We start from the raw sequence: 23,929 nt of genomic DNA on the forward strand, positions 1-23,929 counted from the left end.
GGTGTAGTGTCATGTTTTCTGATATTACTTTGTCATAGCTGTTGATGCATCCCAGCCTAAGTGTTTTACCTGTTAATGTAACATGCCTTGAAATTAAACTCTTGAATGGCTTCCATGAAAGTACAGTTAGATTATAAATATTAGCTATTTTCATTTGGTTGCGGAAGAACCATGTAAAATAATCTATTTGATAAGTGACGCATTCAGATTGAGAACTTCTATTTGTACTCTTTAAGTTCTAACATTAGTGTGTCAGCAACATAAGAGTAATATAAGAATGTCTAGACCAAGGGTGGGCAACTTGTAGGCCCAAACATCTGGAAGGCCACAACTCCTATCAGCCTTAGCGAATATAGCTGGTGGTGAAGGATGATGGGAGTTGTAGACCTGAAATCTGGAGGACGGCAAGTTGCCCACTCCTGGTATAGGCACTTTTAGAACAACTACAAGTGTGGGAGGACAACTATGCTTAGCTCATCTCATTGTAATATCAATCTGTGGGGTCACGTACCAATATCCCAGAATGGCAGCAGATGCTATCCTTTTGGCATCTGGAGCTAATTACAATGCTAGACATATATAAAGTGATATTTGAGAGTTTAGAGTACTTCAGATCCATCCTTGGTGATCCGTAAAATAGGCTCTTATTATTAACATCCACATATTAGAAATATATAGATATTAATACTGGCTTGATTTGAACCATGGACTTGCTTATTTTCTTAGGGTATAATCCTATGTACACTTACTTGAGAGAGTAAGCCTTATTGAACACAGCATGATTACTTGCGAGTAAACATAAGATTATAGTATTAGCTAGAAGGTATTTCCAATTTCCTTCCGTTTGTGTGCTGATATTGCACACACACCTAAGGAGGCAGTGCCTGTCAGTTCTGGGGTTCAGAAGTTTGGTTTGATAGCAAATGTGTAGGGCCTATACGACATGGTTTAAAGTGTATTCTAGAGACCAAGCACAAGCTGGTGTAAATGGACTTTAAAATGCTGGTTTCTATGGTGCTGCTACACCAAAGAATTCTAGTAAAGAGATACTCTGACTTGAATCATGTCATATCAGGCTTTATATAACTAAAATACAGTTCGTTAAACCATTTATCATCTTCAAAGTCTCCGCTCACGTGATATAGAAGAATACAGAGCTCTGTCATGTTTTGGAAGACATGGAACTCATCTAGAGAAAGCTTTGGGCTTACGTTGCATTGATGTAGGATTTGATGTGCAGAAAGTGTTGTTTGTGCTGTCTTCAAATGAAATAGTTATTGAAAACCAGTTCATACATTATCTAAGCTGTTTGATACGTGCAAATAACTATGCATATAAGTGGTCTACTTGCATGAACAGCATCATGTTTGAGGAGCCACTCATGAAAAATTGCAGTAGCTACTTCATTCTAAAGTAATTGCCTATTTCTAGCACATGTGGTCATGGGCAGGCTCTACTATGATCTTCTGCAAGTACTGCTTCTGATGCATCAATAATTGCATGAGCAGTTATTTGCAAACAGTAGCCAGTGCAGATAATAATATTTAGCATTTAGGTAGACCTTTAAAATATTCAAAGTGCTTTGCGTTTGTTATCTTAGTAATCGTTACAACCTTGTAAGGTAGGCCAGTAGTCTCACATTGAATTGTATTGAGCTGAAAGTGAAAGATAATGACTTCTTTAAGATTACTTTGTGAGTTTTAGGGGAGGGGGGGGCTTCTTCCTGTTCATTCTCTTAGTCTTTATTCTTCATTAGTTTGTGTGAACCAGCTTTTATAACATGCTGTTTGCCGCAGTAGTTGCATTGTGTAAATGGTGTAACAGAGGGGTTTGTGTGCGCGCATGCATTTGTGTGTATGTAACAGTCGGGATTTTATTATGAATGAATAATTGAATACCTTTTCATTTATGTGATCCAGTTTGTCTCTTTGCAGTGAAGCGTATTTAACGTGGGGGAAATTTGTATTCTTTTATACTTCTGTTCATCGCATAGAACCGGGTTGTGGTGCATTACTTAACATTAATGTTGGGGGTTGTGCATTTTTTGTATTTCTAGCACTTTGCTGGAGAAATTGTTTAACTTGGCGTTTATATTGTTACTGAATTTCTCTGTTCGGAGTGACAGAAACTAGCTTCTCAGCTTTGATGCTGTGAGTGGGTGAGTCAAATAGGCCTCCCCTGCTGATTTCCTCAAGGCTGGAAGGGCTTGATTGATCCTTATAAAAACATCTTGAGAAAGAAGAAAGTGGTTCAAATCTGTGTTAGAGGGAAGCTTCTAATATACATTTCTAATATACATTTCTAGCATGTTGCTTATGATTTATTGGGAGACCTAGATCTCATAAGATCAAGCTGACCCCTTACTACAGACAAATATGCAGTGTAAATAAATTCCCCAGCTTAGTGACCTCCAGATTTTATGGACTTCAACTTCCATCAGCCCAAGCCAACATGGCCATTGTTCAGTTCAATTCTGGGAGTTGAACTTTACACTGCTCTGTTGCTACTCATAAAACTTGAGTGAGTAACAATTCAAGCATTGTGTTGGGTTTGGATCCACTTGGGATAGGTGTAGCAGAGTGAGAAAATTGAGTAAGATAGATACTGTTTCCTAGAGCTGTGGTTGAAATTTCCATTCAACAATGGGATGAATCCTAGCGCTTGTCAGGGAATGTTCTTATGTTCAAAATGGCAGCTCTGCAACATCCCAAAGAGCAAAGAACTATCTAGGATATGTTGAGCATTATAGAGGCACTTCTGTCTTACATTGTTAACTTTGAGGAAAACAAATTAGACTCGCACATAAACAGCTAGGCTAATCTTAACTCTCCTGTGGCCACTTCTACAGGATAATCCATCTTTTTTCCAGCTGAAGAATGTGTAGCATGTTTGGCAGACTTGAAATGTATGTTTGGAAAAGTAAAATTGTATCATATAGAGATATATGGTGAATTAAATAAGTAGATTCTCTTTTTAAAATTCCTAAAGTTTCAGGGCAGTGGCTGGTAGTACATGGGAGATTATCTCTGCAACTTGTCTTATTGGCCTGGTGTACATATATTAACAACCCAAAGTATGAGTTGAGTATGGATTGTTGTTGAATCGTGGATTGTCATCATGTGCAAACCTGCACTATGGTTTAACTATGGATTGTTAACCATGAACAACCTAGGAGGAAAACCCATGGTTTGTTGTTGAATTGTGAACTCTGGGTTGTTTATGGTTAACAATTAAACCATAGTGCAGGATTTGCACACAATAACAACCCATGATTCAACAACCTGCAATTCAACAACAACCTATACTCAGCCTGTAGTCTGGTTTGTCATTACAAGTCAACCAGGTCTCTGAGCACACCTGAATTGTAAAGAAGGTATGCATACTCATTTGGAATATAGTGTCAGATGAAGAGTGAGAAAAACTTACTTTTGTGATATATCAGTAAAATGTCAGGAGTAGTAGAGCGGTTATCGTTTTTCTTGCACCGCTCATCATCTGTCTTTTACAGAATTGGGTAAACCGTTAATAAGGCAGCAGGGCATGTGAGTATCTAGTGATAAAGTAATATGTCATTTTGGAATTAAGGGTTCCCTGGGAAGTAATCTACTAAGATTTGATAGGCATTGTATGTATATTAGTATTTCCACATCTCAGATCAGTGGAATTTAACATATATTAATTAGCTGCAGGATTACAATCCGTACATTTACATAAACACTGATGAAAAAAACAAGTGTGAACATTTACATGCTAGAAGAGCCAGTTTGCTTATCTGATAAGTAAGCCGGAAAAGGTACCTGACTATCTTACCACAACTAACCACCATAATAGGTGTTTGTTTAGGCCCAGTCAACATGCATTTGTAGGGCTTGCTCTTTTTTTTTTTAAAGGAAAAATATTTCATCTTAATTATACAATGAAGTTACTGAGTTTCTTGAGTGAAATTGCAAAATACGAAATTATAAAGACACTTTGGAAGTTTCTGGTAAGACAATTTAAGTCAAAAGTTGGCCTCTGTCTTATAGTGGGAAAATTCCACTGCTTTTAAATGTGACGGTTTTTTCTTACAAAAACAAAAGTTATTACAGATTTAAGTTTTGTGGTTCATCGTTGTTTTACATGTAGGTTTGTAGATTTTATAGATGGAAATTGGATTCAGTGGTAGTCTATAAAGCATGATGGAAGAACTTGTTGCCTTAGCTTTAAAATAGAATGTATTCTACTGCCACACACTGAACTATCAGTTACTAAACAATTAGTTCAGCATGCTGTACTCTTCTGAAGGTAATGTCTGGAATTTCATATTTAGTGTTTGTGTGACTACTATAATTATCTACATTGGTAAACTAGACTGATGTGTGCAGACACACTTGGAGCCTTAATAGGGAAGAGGGCTGGGAAGGAAATGTCCAGACTAGAGGTATGAGATACTTTTGTAGAAAAATTGTAGGAAATCAGAACAATCTCTGTCTCCCCTCTCAAACCCTCTGTTCTGACCACAGGTACACTATGGCTACATTTGGACAACACAATAGTGGGTTAAAAGTCAACTCCATGGTTGATTATCAAGGGGGTACTCCCCACACAACATGATTATAATCAACCTTGGTGTGGATTAAGGTCAGTGTCAAGTTGATTATTATTCAACAGTGTGTTTTACTGACACATCCTCCCCTCTCCCCCCAAGTCCTCCTGCTAGTATCCCATCAGCCATTGCGAGTTCTGCTGGCTGGACCAGAGCAGCAATTGCTGTTTTAGTCACTCTTGCCAGGGGACTATGTAGTCACCAAAAATAACCAACTGTGTGAGATGAAATAGTCAATGGTGCCTGACACATGTAATGATAACCATGAGTTGTTCAAATAATCCACTCTGCACAGTGTTGGCTGTTTGCGTTGGTTATTTTGGCCGAATAACCAACCATTGTGTGAAAAAGTAGACACAGTAACCAACCATTGACTGTTTAACCCACCATTGGTTATCATGTTGTCCGAACACAGTCTCAGTTTGCTTTACTTCTGAGTAAATGTGTTTAGGATTACACATTTGATAGTAGTGTTTCTTAGCCAACTGAAATATTTATCAATGTTTAACTATGCTCAAATAGTAGGAAGAAATGTATAGGTTAAGTTATCAGTTATCTATTTCTTAGCCCTACTTATGGGAAGCCAAGTTGGGTGGTAGGTGGTAAGTATTTTATCATGCCATATCCCAAATAGCGGATGAGGTGATAAGTCTGTTTCTGGACTGTGCCACTTCATACTGCAAAGTCCATACTCCATACCAAAATTAAAAGTCCCTGCATATAAAAAAACAACAACTCATAGTGTTTAGAATAATGCTAGGCTAGAATTCTTCTCCCTGTTATGTTAGTTTTTTGTGTTGTGAAGAGACTCTTTTCGTATGGAAGAGCACTGAAGTCATGTAAGCCTCCGCCTGTATTTTGAAATGGTATGGCCCAGAAAAGGTCTGTTTCTTCATTTGCCTTTTGTGAGAATTAGGCCAGAGAGTGTGTTCGCTTTAGCATGGTTTGCATTGGGGTGGCCGTTATTACATGATACTGGGGCATTTTAAAATAATAGTCACTCTCTATGTAATATTCTTTTCTGCATGGCTAAACACTAGCCTTTAAAAGTATAAAAAATTGCTCTTTGTGAGTCTATTACTGTGAAAATGAATATCCATTATATGAAATCATTCTTAACCTCTTGGAGATTGGAACCATATGATAGTGATACAGTAACACAATTCATATGAAGCATTTTAACCCCCCTCTTAATTACAGAAGGTTGCTGTTTATGGGTACACTTTACACACAACTGGGGGTACTAGTAGGATTTATTATTTCTGATTGTCTTTAGTTTATCAGACTTTGCAACATCTGCACTTCTGAATTATCCTGAGCAATATTCAGCAGAATTTTTTTCTGGATTATTCTCTTCTGTAATTTGTAGAAAGAGGGCAAGGGACCACTCTGATTCACAAATGAATCTAAATATAAATTTACATGATACAAGTGGCACATTAGTCCCACAATTTTAATTTGACTGTCGGCTTTTATTGCAGTTCTTACACTCAGTGGAGTGTTTGCTGTTTGACATGAAAGCTTCTCTAGGCCTAGTTTCAAAAGTAATACATCACTGTTTACATATGTAGAAGATCAAAATGTATAACCACAGTTGTTCTTTGAAAATACTTTCTTGTGTTTGTAAAAGTCATCTTGAATGGCTGTAGTCTGAGGAAGAACCTTTACCTTAGACCTGATAAATTAAGGAGTTGTTGGATTGTGTCTGCTGCATTTGTATCGTCCAAGGAAAATAAAGGATGTACTACTGGTATCATATCAATTTATGAAAGCCATAGTAGAGTGGCCAGACTGTGAGTATCTGTGCAGTTTTTAAAAGAATTCTGAGCAGCACTGTTTGTGTATTTAAATTCTTTCATTCCCAGCTGGATTAAGTACAACTTGGTTTAAAAAGAGCAACTTGCTAGTGCATGCAGAGAAGGAGCAGCCCAAGAACTTCATTGTTGGCTCCAGTGTGTAAGCTCCGGGTGTGCTAGCTGCAGTGAGGTGGTGGGGCTAGGCCTCCTGTAAAATAGCAGGAGAGGGCAGGACAAGAATGGGAGGGACAACAAAGACTGAGAAAGTCTGGCAAATGTTTCTGCCCCTTCTCAAAAAGCCACTTCATGACACTGTGATGTTTTCTAGTTGTTGCACGGTGTTATCTTTCCTGCTTTGATAAGAGAAGTGAAAAGAGCAAAACATTGTGGTACAACTGCAGAGGTGTCTGGTATTCAATAGAGTCTTGGATACCAGACTTCTGCAATGCACTCTACATAGGGCTACCTTTGTGCCTAGTCTGGAAACTTCAACTAGTTCAAAATATGGCAGCCAGGCTGGTCACCGGTACACCTAGGGGTGACCACATTACACCAGTTTTAGAATCTCTTCACTGGTTGCCAATTAGTTTCCAGGCAAAGTATAAAGTGTTGGTTATCACCTTTAAAGCCCTACATGATTTGGGTCCAGGCTACCTGTGGGATCACCTTCTCCCGTACAATCCACCCTGCACACTCAGGTCCTCTGGGAAGAATTTACTACAGTCAACAAAAACCAGGCTGACAACTATTACCCAGGGGACCTTTTTCTCTGCCACTCCCAGATTTTGGAATGACCTGCCGGGAGAGATTCGTCAACTTAACAGTCTTCCGGATTTTAAGAAAGGTATAAAGACTGATCTCTTCTGGCAGACCTACCCATTTGAATTTTAAGATGCCTTTTAATAATGTGCTGCTTTTAATAATGTATTAATTTAAAATGATTTAACTATATGTGTTTTATGGCATTTGCATTTATGTTGTACCCCACCTTGATCTGGAGGGAGAGGCGGGTAACAAATAAAGATTATTATTATTATTATTATTATTATTATTATTATTATTATTGGCTAAATCTATCCTTCCTGTGGGGTAGTAGTCTGCATGGGGTGAGGAATGACTTGCTGCTGATCCCAAGTTGAAGGTAACTGTCCATTGTGAACATGCTGAATCTTACAGCAAAATTCAGTGCAGTTGCCAATGTGATTTTAGCTTTGGTGGCTGTGTGCTTCCACTGATGTACTGGAGACTGCTTTCAATCTGTGGTTTAAGTCAAGCTATCCCTGGCTCTACAAAGTGCACCAACTATGTAGTCTGCCTTGCAAGGTGCTCGATAAAACCTCAAGTTTTGAAGCTCCAGTGTTAACGTTGAGATATTTAGCGTGTGGTATCCCTTGAGATTATTCATTCTTACTCATGTTGTTCAAAGTATACAACAGGTGATGTCATGGCTAAAAATGCTGATGATACGAAACTATGTATTTCTTGCCTTTAAAATTTGTCAGTGTTGCGCCTACTTTTGAAGAATGACATAATTATATCCCTATGTGGATACATTGACTTACATTGTATTGTACTAACTCAGCTTGTAGGAGAGGGAAGTACTGTTGTGTAGGTGAGAACAGATGATAGGCGCATATCCTTTCCCATCTTGGTGTGTTGCATGGTGAAAGACTACTGATGGAGTTAGAGAACTGATAACAAATTCAACTTTGATCATCCCTTTTATACAGTATCTTGGATATCGGCTTGGCATGAACTTTTCCTTCACCCATATTTGTGCTTGGCTACTTTTAGCATAGATTGCTGTGATATGGTGACCATGAAGCCTTATATGTACTTGCAGCTTGTTCTGGATCTAGCAGCTTAGCTTATTTTGCCAGTCTAGGCAACTAGGTATACTATTATTTCTGTATAGTCCTTTACAAAGCTCCCTAACCCAAAGGGCTTACAATTGGGAAACCGACACAAGGGAAACAGAGGAGGGAGCAGGAAATGGAGCTAGGGGTAAACACAGGAAAAACATGCAATGAACTTTAGATATACATGTTTCAGCTTAATTACAGTAGGATTTTGTGGAACTAGGAAGTTGTTTCAAAGACTTCATGGGAAAAGTGAGTTTTGAGAAGGATTTGAAGGAAGTAAGGCAGGAGTTCTCATGGAGGTATTCTAGGAGGCAGTTCCAGGCATACAGGCAACAAGGGACAAAGGATGGGGTTTGCATTGGCTCCCTGCAGAATGGCAGACTAACTGAAAAATTGCATGGCTGACCCAGAATAGGATAGTTTGGCAGATTCTACACTTATAATTGCACCTGGGGATATTTTTGTGTGTGCTTGGACATATTTACAGCTGTTTAGGGATCTTGTCATCATAAGTTAAGCTGGTATGGAACCACCTTAGCTGTAGTGCAAAACTGGCAAACTGGCCTTGGCACATGTTAGCGTTCTTTTTGCAACCACAGGGAAAAAATACTTTTTTCTATATCGGAAGCACTTAAAACTCACTTTTCGCGGTATGGCTGTTACGTAAACCAACTCTCACATCATTATTTGTTTTCATGTTGTCACCAAACATTCCCAGCAGCAGTTTGCAGAAGCAATGGACATACAACATGTTGTAGGAGGCTATCAGTGTGGCAAACTCACTGCCACGTCGGAATGTTGTTGTTTTTTCTTGCAGCCTTAACGTGGACTCTATATCTTGAAAAGCAGCCATAATTAGCCCTACTTTAAAACAAGATTATCTTAAGTTGCTACAACTGTGATTGCATGGGAGACTGTAGCCCACACAGCTAAGTCTTTGTTTCATTTCCAAATTGTTGTTTAAGGCAGAAGGTTCAGAAATACATCTGTGTTTGTCAAACAACATGAGCTAAATATGTAATGTTGATATTTTATTTATTTATTTATTTATTTATTTATTACATTTCTATACCGCCCAATAGCCGGAGCTCTCTGGGCAGTTCTCAAAAATGATATGAGTGAATGTGTTAATGAGTAAAGGTCAGGTAGGCATGGATCTCGTGGGATTGTTCAGGTTCAAGTCCCATCTTTGCCTTGGATTCACTAGGAGGCCTTGGCAACTCACTCAGGTCTCCCATCTGTTTTTTTTTTATTAGTATTATTATTATTAATTTTCAAAATACATAGACAAACAAAAACATACAAACAAAGAATTTTCGTTGTTGACTACTGGCAGAAGGTAGTACATTTAGCATATTTTATCCATTTCTTTACAGGAGTAGTTAGCAGTAGAATCTATTACTTAATTGGAGTTTATGTAATTTTTTATAGCTGTACAATATAATTAGTTTATAATTCCATAGTTTCAAAAAGGGCTGTGACAAGTTCTGCTGCATATGCCCTTGACTTGTAAAGAATATAAAGTCATGCCATATACTATAAAAATAAGGAGTCTTAGCTTCGCCTTTAGCTATTTTGAGTTGATGTGTCAACTTTTCTGCCATAGCTATTTGCCACAATTCTGTATACCAAAATTCTAAAGTTAACAATTTCTCAGTTTTCCAGTTTCTGGCAATTACCCTTCGAGCAGCCATCAACATGAATACTATTAATTCTTTAGACTTAATATTTACATTTTGTTCCTTCCAAATCTGTAACATGGAGGAAACAGGGCCAAACCAGACCCTTTGTGTGTTTTATTAAACACATGATCACCAGTTTGGCTGCAAAGCACAGTGGTGGTCAACTTTTAATACCAAAAGGAGCAAGGGAGGCATGGGATCAAAACCCTTCCTGCCTTTTCTGCCCATGATGTGCTGCTTGAAGATGTTTCCTTCTTGCCGGTTCATTGCTGATATTGGAGCTGGGCAGGGGGGAAACAACTTCAAGCAGCGGAGCACATAAAGATAAGGCAAGGTTTTCTTTCTACCCCCTCCCCACTCTTTTTAATATTAAAAGTTTAATATTAAACTTGCTTCCCATCCTGTCTTATATTCAAACCGGCAAAGCATGTGTTTAACAATCAGGTGCTCATCTGGTTTGGCCCATAGTCACCTACCATTAAGGGTAATTGTGAAGGCAAAACACAGTTAAGGCTGCAATACTATACACACTCATGTAGGAGTAGTGGGACTTCAGATTTCCTTCTGAGTAGATATGCATAGAATTGCAGTGTCAGACTGTACACTTCTTTACAAACATAAAATAAATCAGTTGTAAAACAATCAACTTAATTTTAGTTCTAGGGATTATGTAGATCTTCACTGTCGCTCTTAATTTGTTCATTAGCTTTGGAGGGGACTGAGGGATCCCATTTTGTGTTCCACAAACCTAAATTTATCAGTCAGTCTGGGCACTTGCTTGGGATTATTATTGCCATACCGCGCAGGTGCTGTTGTTCCTGAACACCCTGACATGTTCTTCAGCTCATATTTTCCTTCTTTATGAGAATTGTGAGAAGTGTTCATTTAAACCTTGAAACAGCTGAAATTATTGTTTCTGAACTGAAACTATAAAAAGATGCTAGATATGAAATTCAACTTCATAATAACGACTTTTTTTCTTCATAGTGATCCTAGTGGGGGAATGATATATGAATGCTGTCTTTCCCACACAATCAACATTCCTCATGAGGCAAACTTGTCAGCTGAGTTGCAGTAGGATTGTCCGGATATAATGGGTTAACAGTTCTTTCTTTGTTTGGCGGAACAGTATAAAGCAGACCTTGGTGGTACAAAAAGATGAGTGCCCCAGGGAAGCATTGCTTCTTACTACTGCTGTGAAGAAAGAATTGACCATGAGGTTAGAAAGAAGTGTCTTACTCTGGTCTCTGCCATTTTGCATCTTAGTAAGAGACTCTTCTATTAAACAGAGTTTGCTGCGGGTTTCTGAATTTGATAGGGAGGGAGATGGCGGAAGAGTAGCCCCTGCTTTATGATAGCTAATTCATAGGAGTGAAACATTTAAAGAAATTTGGGGGGAAATTCTCTGAAAATTATATTAAATATTGGTCTTTTGTTTTGCTCTTCTGATGTGATTGATAGCATTCTAGTTATATCTTTAGATTCCCCCCCCCCCGATAAGCAATTTAAGGAGCTATTTATTTGTGTTACAGATATTAAAAGTAACATTAATGGGGTACATAATAATAGGCTGGAGAAGGCAATACTTTGGAAGTAACCTATTTATTTATATGAATTATTAATAGCTGTCTTTGGGGAAACTGCTTCCTGAGTTGTGCTGCCACTTCTGTCAGTGTCCTGCTTTGGATGCCGCTAGTTTTTTTACACTTGCCTGGTAGGTTGAACAGAACTGGCCGTTCAAATGGGCTGAGATATTTCTGTAGACATGCTGGCCTCAGGCTTGCCTTGCCCAACCTGGTACTTTCCAGACGTTATGGACTACAATTCCTAGCACTCCTGATCTTGGCCATGCTGGCTGGGGCTGATGGGAGTTGTAGTCCAAAACATATGAAGGGTACCAGGTTGGGAAAGGCTGGTTTAGGACTTCAAAGTGTAACATGTCCTAACAAGTCCCTTGCATCTGGCCACTAGTAACCAGTATGCTGATTGACCACCTCAGGTCTACTCTATTCTCTACAGCCAGTACCTGTTAACAAATAAGCTGCCAGATTCTACACTAGCTCAGCTGCCCGACAGTTTTCAGAGACAGAACCACATAGAACATGTTACAGTAGACAGACAACCTAGTTGTCCCTAGTTTTGTATTTGTTATGATACAGAGAATAATATTTTTTCTTGTTTTGTGGGGGAAGCAGTTTATTTCACTATATGCATATCCTGCTTCCCTATTAAACTATAACCAGGACATTTTAGTTTCCTGGGAAAGAGAACTACATTGTTTTCTGAGCCAGGGCAAATGGCTCCTCTCTCCAGTATAAGCCAACTTTCATGTCATTTCTGGGATTACAATGTGGGTGGTGGATAGGGACTGAGCAGGATGACCTTGGGCAGCCGTTGTACCTTCCAGGTGTAGGCACTGGAAGTGCGCACATTTTGTTTCTTGGGTTTGTGATGGCTGTAGTAGTACTTTCGAACTTGCATGGGTAAGACACACTTTAAGAGATCTCTTTAGCTATTATGTAGCAGAGGATACATAGGGTTGTGTCCTATGTGGAGTTGACGCATTGAACTGAATGGGACTTAAGTTATACTAACATTGAGTACAACCCAGAGGTACCAACTATATGTTATGTTCTTGTATGGTGTTTTTTCTCCTGGTAAGTGTCTGCTTAATGGATGCTAGACCCACTCCACTTGCAAACTCTGAAAGATATGACATTTATCTTAGGGAGTTAATTTTAAATACAATAAAGAAGATTGAAACTGAAAAGTTGAAAGCAATGGTTGCACATGGATGTGTGTATTAGATATATCAAATGAACCTGTTTGCAGAAATAATTCCAAACTGATTGAAAAAAAGAACGGAACATAAGCAGAAAAATATGAAGAAATGCTGCATCTAATGGAAACAAGATATCTTTGCTAGAGTGTTTTGCAACGTTGTATAATTCCTGGGGAACATGCAGCTGAAATGAAAAAAGGCTAAAGCCTGTATATTAAATGATGAAAAGAACATATTGTTTTCTCCAGTGCTCAGTTTTCTCAATCAGCCTCTTCCCCATCCCACCCCACTCTCACAACCTACTTTTTATCATAACAGAGGTGGTGTCTGTACTACAAGAAATCCCTATTTAGTGTGTGAGAAGGTGGGGGGAAGTGGTCTTTTAGATAGCCTGGTCCTAAGCCAAATAGGGCTTTATTGGAAAGCTCCAGCACCTTGAATTGGGTCCAGAAACTAATCAGAAACCAGTGCAGTTGACACAAGACCACTCTAATGTAATCTTAAAAAGTGTATATCTGAGAGCAGTCTGGCTGCTGGAAACTGGGCATTGGCACTCCTGGCCACAGAAGCACTGGACCCTCCTGGAGCAATGTCGGATCCAGGAGCGCTCCCAAGCTGTGAATCTGACCCTGCAGAGGGAGTGCAACCCCAGCCCAAACAGGATGTCCTCCCAGTCCTGGATTAGCTAGTCTGTTGTCTTGTCTGAGTTTCAGCTTTAGTCCACATCCAATCCATTGGTGCATCTAGGCAACAATCCCTTACTAGCTGCATTTGAGATTAAGTTACTGATCACTTTTGTGTCTAATTGGCAAGTCCACTGTTGTGGCTACCCTGTGACAGGTGTTTTATGTGCAGGCTGGGTAAATATGCAGGTAACTTCAGGGTGACTCCAAAGCTTTCAGTTAAAGGGCAAGGTCTTGACTTCAAAGCTCTCAGAAAGCCCACCATGAAGGCTTGCTGGAAAGAAGGTTTCCATAAGAGCCACCAAGAGGGAACAGGAGAATAAGGGGATAAAAAAGCTGTAGTGTTTTTCCCCCTGTCCTCAATTCTCTCTCCAGTTCTCTAGCAGAGGAATAAAACCTTTTTGGTATGTGGTATCTGTATTACAGCTCCCTAAGGATGTGAGGAGATAAATTGTAATGTGCTGACAGGTCCTGAAGTTGTGAATACTGTGAGCACAAGTATCCTTTCTAGATCTGCAAGGCCTGAGAGCCAACTCCTTAAGAGTGTTGATGTCCCCAGATTTTGCAGAAGAATTCTTTTGGTGGCCATGGGGAAGTCAGGGACACCTTCTTTCCTCTCAGTGGTATGATAAACAAAACTGAAATTCTGGAATGTGGTATGAGGTAGTGAAAGGAACTGAGCTTTCATCCAAACTTGGCATCTCTGTTCAGCCATTTTAACTTACCTGACAATATTTTTTTTGTAGAACAGAAGATCTGTTCTGCAAACAAAAGATCTTGGTTGGCCATCCTCATTAAGCACACCACACTTCAATCAGAATGCATTCTGGCCTCTGTGTTGTCTGTCTGTTTCATATGCTCTTAAAATGGGATGGGTATAATGAATTGGGCTTGTTCAGAGAACACGGTAAGTTATGTTTAGGCCACTAACCCTTTTGCAGAAAATGGTTAGTGAGCATGTTTAAACCGTAGTTATGTAGCCACTATGGTTAGGAATGGTTCACATGACACACTAGGTTTAGCTCAAACGTTTAACCACCATGGCTTAGCGTGCCATCTGAACAGGGTCATTGACTTGTTTGGGAGGCCTAGCCTAGTACTGACACACAGCACCATTGCTTTACAATCTATTATTAGCTTTTAGAAATTTCTCGGCCATGTCCGTGGTGGTAAACAAACTGCTTTTGCTCCTGGGGAGGAACCTGTGGTTTTCATCTATTGTCAATTGTGGCTTTCATGTGGTGGACTTCAGGATGAATAGTGAAATGACGTGGCTCCTGTCACTTTTCACTCTCGTGCTGCTAGATAGATTATACTTCATCGCCACCAGGTGTTTTGATTGGGTCTGATTTAACTTGTAAAGGAAGCAGACCAGGAAACAATGTGTCAATGCAACATGCTGTGTTTTGTTCTTGGCAAACTTGGGGTGAATATATAATGTATCTATGCAGCAGCCTGACCTGCATTCCAGATGTTTTGGGCTTCAGTTTCTGTCACCTCTAGCCAGCATGGCCAATACTGAGAGTTGCAGTCCAAAACATCTGGAGGGCACCACGTTGGAGAATGCTGCTAGACACTTTGAATACCTAGCTGTCTATATCTTCACTGTTCGATGTGAACCTAGGTGAGTGCCCTCTGAGGTCCCACTGGTTTCATTCAAAAGTACTTCTGAGTAACTCTGCTTAGAATTGAAAGCCCTGTCAAGTGTAGCCAAGCTAATGCTTTTGCAGCCTTGTCAGTCTCAGAAATCAAAGCTTTGATGAAGTTATCAAGGAGCGAAAGCCCTGTGAATATCGTAGTCTGCCTTTCACAATTGTGGCATTTAATGAGATGTTGGTAAGCTTGTTTGGGCTTCTCATCTGTTTCCTTTTCCCCTCCTCTGATTAACTAGGTACATTAATGCGGTATAAATGCTCAGCCTGTAAAAGCTTGGAAGCTTTTATGACGTGCAGGGAGGATTTCCCTATTTGATTCTAAGACCACTTTACATGTTATATTTTTAAATGTGTACACACACACATAAATTTTTGAATGTGACGAAGCACATGTTTGTGAACATATGCATTATATAAATATACTTCTTGGGGAGATATGTTGGCTACAGCTTAATATGTTGTATACTCTTGTGGTAAAACTGGGTTTGCCTCTGTGTCCCATAGAGGAATTGCTTGGAAGACTTCACACTTCTTTTCCTTTTTGTCTACTAACTAGGTGGTTTTCCTTGTTGTAGTTTTCTGCTTTGGCTCAGGGTTTTTTGTTTCCGTTTATGTGAAAACAATTCACATATCTTGGCACAGTTGCTATGAAGGGTATAGCTTTGCCAAGAGACTCTCTTAATGACTTACTGTATTTCTTTCATTATCTTCTTTAGCAGTATCTTCTCAGCAAATAATTTGTTTGGGCTTCCCATGTTGACTTTAGCCTACAGAGTACATCTTTGTTAAAATGGATTGCTTGGCCCCAAAGCCAAATGTTAGCTTGTTAACACCTATACCACAGAGTTTTGTGGGTATCAAACAATATTAACATTCATAATTAAGCCTTGGCTATATTAGCAGAGAGTTTCAGCCATTGGGTAGTATAGAAATGTAATAAATAAATAATCAATTTTGTATGATTCTCGTTTCCACCCCTGTATGCTGAAAACACAGGCCCAGTCCAATATTTACCTCACTGGATGAGTGTTGGATAGTTTCCATGATGAATGAACTTGCAGGGCTAGTATATCACATTCTTACTGGTTTTGCAGTTTTTTTACTTGGAAGTTATAGCTCCTTTGTGTGAATGTGAGAGTGTGATTTCTGTGACAGAGTCATACAGCTAAATTGGTATATTTCACTTGGAACATCTTGACCTTATTCAGAGGGTAATGATAGGATTACATTGTTCCAGTCATTGAACTTTTGTTAGTTGTGAATGTATTTTCTGTACATTTGAGTAGTATGATTCAACTCTTCTGTCTGAAATCCGTATTGAAGGTTAGAAGGTGCTTTTTTTTCCCTTTTCCCCTCAGAAGTTTTTATAAGAGAGCACTTAAGAGGACATAGGTACAACTTTAACCACCAAACCCATTCCCAGTTTTATCTGAAATTACTAAAGTTTCTCAAAATGGCCCTTGTAATGTTCAAGTATCCCAGTATAAAATGTCAGTAAATGATCTGGGAATTAAAACAACAGTTCTGAGTCAGCTATGAGAGAACATTGAAAAAATACAAAACAAATGATTTTTTTGGGTCTGCTATAGTTAAACACGGTTTTTGTTTTCCTTTCACAGCAGCACAAGTAGTTTTATGCACTGTCTGTGCTTGCACTCCCTCAAATAAGGGGGGAAATCTAATTATCTATCTTACCATAGTTATCTTGAAGATCCGCTATTCCTGTTTACTTCATTCACTTTATGAGCCTTCCAGGACCAAAATATGGATTTGGATTGTGGCTGTTAACTTGGTCTTTTGTCAGTGAGATGGGTCGTGCTGGCTGTGGGAAGGGTTGCTGAAATTGAGAGATTCAAAAATGGGATGAAGCCTTGACTTCCATTTTTCACTCTATGAATTTGAACTGGAATTGTGCAGCTTAAGACAAACCTAACCAATGGGGAAAATCATAGTCTAGGGTAAGATGAATTCTAGTTTGAGTTTAACAAGCAGAGCAACCCTATACTTCAATATACTGTTGGGAGAGAGATGTCAGCACAACATCTACCATATCCTACACTCACCCAGCCCAGAACAAGAGAGGAGAAACACACTGCTCTGGGAAGCACAGAATGGTGCAGTGACAACAACTTCGCCCTCAGCACCCATTTCCAGTGCCCACTAAACACAGGCAATGTGGTGATGTTGCAGAGATGCCCCCATGTCAACTGGACATGGTAGGAGCCAACCCACTCACGCTTTCAGGGAGATGCCGCCATGATGTCATCTTTGAACATAGAGGTTCAATTCCCTTTATAGCTCGCATTGTTCACAAGTACTGTTTTTGAACAGAAGACGTGAGGGGAAGGGAAGAGGGGCCATATCAGCACCCAAAACAGCTCCCTTGAGAGGAGGCCTTCTGAGAAGCATACACAGCACTTTTGAGACAAAATTTCATGATGCGCTGAGGGAAGAAAAGGGGTCTTTTCCCAATCGGGGAAAGGGAGGACCGGGGTAAGCAGCAGCTTCACAAAGGGGTGAGTTGCTTACTGCATAAGGCACAGGATTGAAAGCCTGGAGTTTGAGCCCCACCAGGAGGGTGGAGAAGGACCCATTTGACTTTTGTATGCCTGCCCAACAAGGGTCATGCCAAAGGCAAAAGAGAGGGAGCTCCTGAGACTCAAACCTGTGGGCTGTCAGGTTGGTGCCGCCTCCCTCTTCAACCCCATGCTTTCTCTCTCCTGGGACAGCGTCGGGCAATCCCAACGCCGAGGAGGGAGCATGGGGTTTCTTGTTGGCCATCTGGGTTCCGGAGCTGCCCTCTTCCTGGTGGAAGGTGACCTATCGCTGGTTGTCTTCCACCAGGCTCCACCTCTGGATTGGATGTGGAGTGACGTTATACCGTGGAACCTCCATGTTGACATTGCTCCATTTGAAAAGGTCAGAGTAAATCCCCAACTTTTTCAAAACGCAGCATCGCAGGGTAGCCCAGCAGTGGCTGTGAAGCTGCGCCTCAATTGTCTAACTGACGCGGCGCAGATCCACAGTCACCGTGGGGGCTTTCCCCGCATATAGACAGCCCCCTACACTGAGCAGAGTGGGCAGAACACTTCCATCCCACTCAGCCACAGCAGCAGACTGGAATGAGATGCATCATGAGGCATTTGTCTCCACTAGTGCTAACACCCAGTCATAGATGCCAGGAGCACATGGCTGGAGGAGGAGCTGTAGCCTGGTGGAGCAGCTCGAGTTTCACATGCAGGAGGTCCCAGGATTGAATCCGGGGTAGAGCCCCACCCTGCAAAAGGTGGGGAAGAGGAGCTTCCACACTCAGACACAGCAGAGCCATTCGGGAGGAGCACTGCATAGGACAATAGTCAGGCTTCTGTATAGGCCCACTAGACTTTTTGGCTCACCCCTCCTTTTACTTCCCTCCACCCCCAGCTGACTGCTTCATGCAACATGGCAGCAGCACCCTTCCACTCAGCATGCTCTGCCCCATCACAGTGCAGGGAGTCTGAGTGAGCAGAGAGTGGAGGTGCCCCTGACCTGAAATCCTTGTAGCATCAAGGTCCCTACCTGTCCCAGCCTGAGGCTGTCTGAAGCCACATCATGCCAGGGCTCCTGTGCCTAGGACAGCTGCTTGACAAACAGCAGGTGCCGTGTCCCCCATGGCTCCAGCTTCATGTTAGGAACATGTTGTAGAACTGGCATAAAACATTGTATGCTGTCCTGCTATTGTTAGATGGGAGGGTGGCATGACAATAATTAAAATGAATAAACAAACCACCCATTCCATAATTACCTGTTATGGAGCTGGCAAGGGTCCAGGAGCAGTTTTGTGCAAAGTGCTCTCTGGTTCCCATCACCAGAGTTCTCCCTTATGTGTATGACCTGAGACCAGCAACATATAGCCCCATGCCATGCACCCTATTATGTGAGATATGGCCTTCCTGTGTGGGGTTTATTCACTGATGGTGGCATGTAGTGATTGGGTGCTGATTTGTGCCATATTCTACACTCTCTTGTGATGTAGTAAGGGTATGGGGTGGGGAGTAGTTCTTTTGTTTGCCTCTCCATTAGGTTGAATGGAAAGAATGTTCGTTACACTTGTTCTGCAGTTAGTATAATGTTCCGCTGCTTTCAGCTATGTTCAGGTTCTGAAGGGGTATAGGATTTGCTGTGGGTCTGCTACACCATGCTATGGCTGCTGTGCTGGCTTAGCATTGCTCTGGTATATCTTGAATTCTACCAGCATTGGTGGGCTTTTCCCATATCCTATAGCCTTTCAGCCAGCAGCTGAAGTAGAGAATTGCTCCCTAAAGCCACTGTTCATATGGGAAAATAAAAGTGAAGGAAGGCCTTATTGGAGGATAGGGCAGGAGTGGTGGGAGAACTGGTTTATGCCAGAGCACTTCAAGTTAAAAAGAAAAGTTGTGCTGAGGGTATATATTGGACAAACTGAGTACTCAAATTCCGTAATATTGGGTGGTGAAATATACTCCCTGACATGATTGACTCATCTGTTTTGGCTCTCTTTTTAAGGTTTTTAAAAGGCATGAGGAAGGGATTCCTGTTGACTTTTGGAGGTAACAGTTCACAAAGACCACAATTTTCAGTACTCTCCTGTGGATCTCCCAAAGTGTGAGTGAAACTGAAGGAGCTTTGCTTCACTCTAATTCAAAATAATTTCTTATTTTGAAATTATACTTTGCAGGGGAAATGGGCATATTGAGCACTTTTTAAAACACACACCAAACAAACTGTTTTTCTCCCCCTTTTAAAAAAATGCTTTTAATGTTTTAAAAATGTAGAACACATTGAGTGATGGGGGAGGGGAAGATTCCCCAAGAAATATATTGGAATTCTCGACAGAATGTCAGTTTAGTTTTTCAGTCTTCTGAAATACGTACTATATACACCATATTTTCCTTCCTGCTTTGGTGAACAGACTATGCTGGGAGAAAGACAAAGGGGAATGTGACCCTGTTGATCCCCTTGGACCTCTGTGGTCCTGGAAGATCTGTGAGTTGTCTTGACTGCCCCTTCCTCCTCTCCTGTTTCCCAGCAGTGAATCTTCTTACAGAGTGTACCATTCTTGTTCACTAATGGTTTTGTTTTTGATGCAAGCAGTAATTACTGGGAAATTATCTGCATTCCTTAGCATCTCTAGCACTCTAATATTTAATTAGCTCAAGTAGTGGGGAGGCAGCATGCCATTTTGATTTATCAGCCCCTCATTTGTTGCCACGCATGTCAATCCCTTAGAGTCTGTTTTGCCATCAAGATTATTGTTTGAAGTTTATTTACCCTAGGTTTCCTGAGATGATAATCTCTGTCTACTAGATCTAGGGATTCCATTGTGTTCTGGTCAAACAACTTTGTTTCGATCTATGTCACTGATAATGTCACTGCATTCCTATATGAAACTCTTACATTCATTCCTAAGAGATAAAATAATCCTGTTACTGTATTAATAGCTGAAGTCCCAGATTTCAGTTCATGAGCAGAATGCTTTTCTATACCTTTTTCAGGAAAGGAAAAGATCCATGTATCCACAGGACACAAGTGGAGCATTTCTTTTCCATTGGTAACTGTAAAAAGGTAACATGTAAACCAAGTAATTATTGTAAAAAATTCAAATTGTTATTTATTACGGTTGCAGACCAGCAAAATCAACACCAAAACATGCAAAGGATAGATTAAAAAAGTGTCATAAAAACAAAATACAGCTTAGTGAGTTACTTCTCTCAGAAGGATTGCAGCATTATTTTTCTAATTTGCACTGAGGTCATGAGAATCTTAGAGACCCTTTCAGTTATATGGGAGGACACATCCCTTAAACAGATTAATACCAGTGTTGTAGGGTTACATTATTGTAGTTCGCACTCCCCTTCATCTTGGCTACAACTGCCATTGTCATAGGAATTGTTATAGACTATACCTATGATTTGCCTGTTTCACGCATTACATTTACTTTTTGTTATAAAAATGTGAACTACACAGGAAATAGTGTATTGAAGGGTACTATATAACAGCATTATATCTGTGTGAGTGCTGAGTGCCCAAGAACTGTCAGGACTACTTGCACACACAAAGTATAGTATGAACCTGCAGTTTGATAAATACTACTGTTCCCTGCAAATGTTGGCATGGAAGGTATTGGTCTATTGAAGAACAATGGTATTATCTGAGATGCCATCAACATTTGAAATATCGGGTGGACATTTTTAATCTAGTAAAAATTTTCAAGGTTTTGTTAAATTATGATTATATAGCTGCATATTAGTTTGGACACATCTGGGGTAGTGGTCTTATGCCCATAATAAACATTGGAGTACAAGGAAAGATCTGTAATTCTTTGTGGAGATCGTACATCTCTAGCTGAAAACAGACTGTTGTTTCTGCACTGTAGAAATAACCTTATTTATTTTATTTATTTATTTATTACATTTTTATACCGCCCAATAGCTGAAGCTCTTTGGGCGGTTCACAAAAATTAAAACCAGTCTGGTAAGAAGTCTGGCTTCTTACTAGACTTCTCCTGTTTCTGCAGTCCTTCACTTGGGTTTATCATATATTCCGTTGATTGGCTTCAGTCTATGAGGCTGAAAAAATTGTAAAAATTGTTCTTGTTTCACCCACTCTTTATGTCAGGTACTTTTTGTCTTTCTAGTTGGGGAATTATGTTGTCAATTTCCTATTGGTCTGTTTATAAATCTGCATGTGTATGTGCTTATTTCTCTTTCTGACAAGCTTAGTGCCATGATTTATTTATTTTTATGAACGTTCCTTGTAAGCCACCTTGAGGGTTTCTAGAGATCAAAAAGGAAGGGTATACATTGAGAAACTGTAAAATTGTTTTAAGTGTGTTGGCTTTAAGCATTTTATTGCAGATAGAACGATAACAAAATTATCTGCTACTACCCTCTTACGTATTGTATTTATCACAAATTATTTTGATCAATTTTTCTGTAACATTGACTTCATGAAATGATGTTTTAGAATAAGGTTTTAGATAGTACCCCTTAAATTACATATTAAGTAGGTGAAATTTTGTACCCACCAGCCTGAAAAGTGATCTGAAACTCCCCCACAGTGTAAAGCATGTTTGGCTATGAAATAACTAATCTTTTGACCCAGTGGTTTAAACAAACAAATGTAATGGGAGTTGTAGTCCAACACATTTGGAGGGTGCCACTGGGTAAAAGCTAAGGCAGAGGGCTGGGAATATAATAAGCTGGTCTTCTTCTGTGAATCATTTCCTAACTAACTCAGGAGTTATTCTGTTATGTTGATTCCTCCTATTCCTCCTCACTAGGCTAGAAAATCTGGGGAGAAAAATGGAGACACTCTCCCGGGAACCTTTTCTGTGTATGGAAACAAAGGGGCTAATTTCAATGGACCTTGAGCAGGATATGTTTGGGTAGCTGCTATTTCTGTGGTTGAGGAGAGGCAATCACAATTCGTGTTATTTATTTATTTTCCACCATTGGAGCAGATCTGAATTTGTTCTATCTTTCCCCCTTTTTGTCTTGGCTTGCCACTAGTTCCCGACTCTTCAAAATGTTTCTCCTACTAAGGTTTCATCAGGAGCCAAACTTTATATGAATATAACTTTGGGAAAGGATTTCTTTTTTGAAATAATTTCAGAAATTAGATGGTGGATGAGTGAGGTGATAGCAGTGGCTCTTCCTACATTTTTATTCATATGTTTGCAACCTACAATAGATACAGAGATCACATGTGGTGTTTCTTGTATTGCTATAACCCAGAGAAGATGCCTTGTCCCCAGTTTATATAAAATGGTAGACATTAAGTTTGGAAAAGCTGTATTCCTAAGGGAGCAATCCTATACATATTTAGACAGAAATAAGTCCTACAACTCCCAGCATTCTCCAGCCAGCTGTGTCATTTTTTCCTGCATAAATACGCATAGGATTGTGCTCTAAGTCTCTGTTCTTTGTAGTGAAACTAAGTTTGCAGTCCTCTATATTTGTACCTGAGAGTAAGTCCCATGGAATTCAGTGGGACTTACCTCTAAAACGACCTGCGTAGGATTGCATTGCAATCGTTTTTCCTGAATGTATTTTGAAGAAAAAACACACACAGTGTGGTAATATTTTAACTTTTGGAAAATAAATTATTTTTTGAAAGGACAACTTCTAATACTTGTATATATATATTTTTTAACTTTCCCACAGATATGCACTTATTTGGCCATTATCCTGCTCATGATGATTTCTATCTAGTAGTGTGCAATATCTGCAATCAGGTAGTCAAGCCACAGGTTTTCCAGTCACACTGCGGTAAGTGAAAACTTTTGTTCCTGGATTACGGCTCGGTGTACATGTCCCATAAGAAATGGTGCATTGGAAGATATTTATTCTTTTTCAGTTGAATGTCTCCTCTTTTGAAATCTGTTTAGATTAATTTAACCTACTAAGGTTAGAATTCTGAACACTTGTAAAACACTTCCAATTGCTGCTGGTAGCTTTTAAAGGAGGGGTGGCAGAGGTTGGTTGGTTTTCACGTGAGTTCTCTTCTAGAACTAGCTCAAAGACAGAAAATCTAAATGGCACCTCCCTTCCTATTAGTCATGGTGGGGTAGTCTTGCTCACTTCAGTTAGCATGGCGAAAGGGGAGCCAGGTTCCGGGAAGGGAGAGGAGCTCAATCCTGCATCTACAGGCAGAGGCAAGCTGACTTGCCTCTGCCTCCTTCCTTCAGTTCTGAGCTGGAGATGGGAGGCAGAGGTGTATGGGCTGCCCTCTGTTCTGAACTCAGAGTGCCCATTAAGTGCAAAGGCCAGTTGACATGCCTCCACCTACCCTTGAATCTTCAAGCTGAAAGGGGAGAGGAAGGGGGGTCTCTGTGCCTGTGGGGAACTTGGAGCACCCTTCAGGC

At 40.1% G+C, this 23,929-nt stretch overlaps 1 protein-coding gene across 3 annotated transcripts in view; it reads left to right on the forward strand.

Annotated features, from left to right (window-relative positions):
• The window catches only part of ATXN7L1 (ataxin 7 like 1), a 75,842-nt gene that overhangs the window by 3,486 nt on the left and 48,427 nt on the right, over nucleotides 1–23,929 (forward strand). For 2 of the 3 annotated variants that reach the window (XM_063134165.1, XM_063134160.1), the window contains exon 3: nucleotides 23,229–23,333. The exons of the other annotated variant lie outside the window; for it this stretch is intronic. In XM_063134165.1, coding sequence (XP_062990235.1) covers nucleotides 23,229–23,333 — 105 coding nt within the window. The remainder of the gene's footprint in view (nucleotides 1–23,228; nucleotides 23,334–23,929) is intronic. 3 annotated transcript variants of the gene reach the window in all.

This window comes from Elgaria multicarinata, chromosome 9, assembly GCF_023053635.1.
Source record: "Elgaria multicarinata webbii isolate HBS135686 ecotype San Diego chromosome 9, rElgMul1.1.pri, whole genome shotgun sequence".
Taxonomy (NCBI): Eukaryota; Metazoa; Chordata; class Lepidosauria; order Squamata; family Anguidae; genus Elgaria; species Elgaria multicarinata.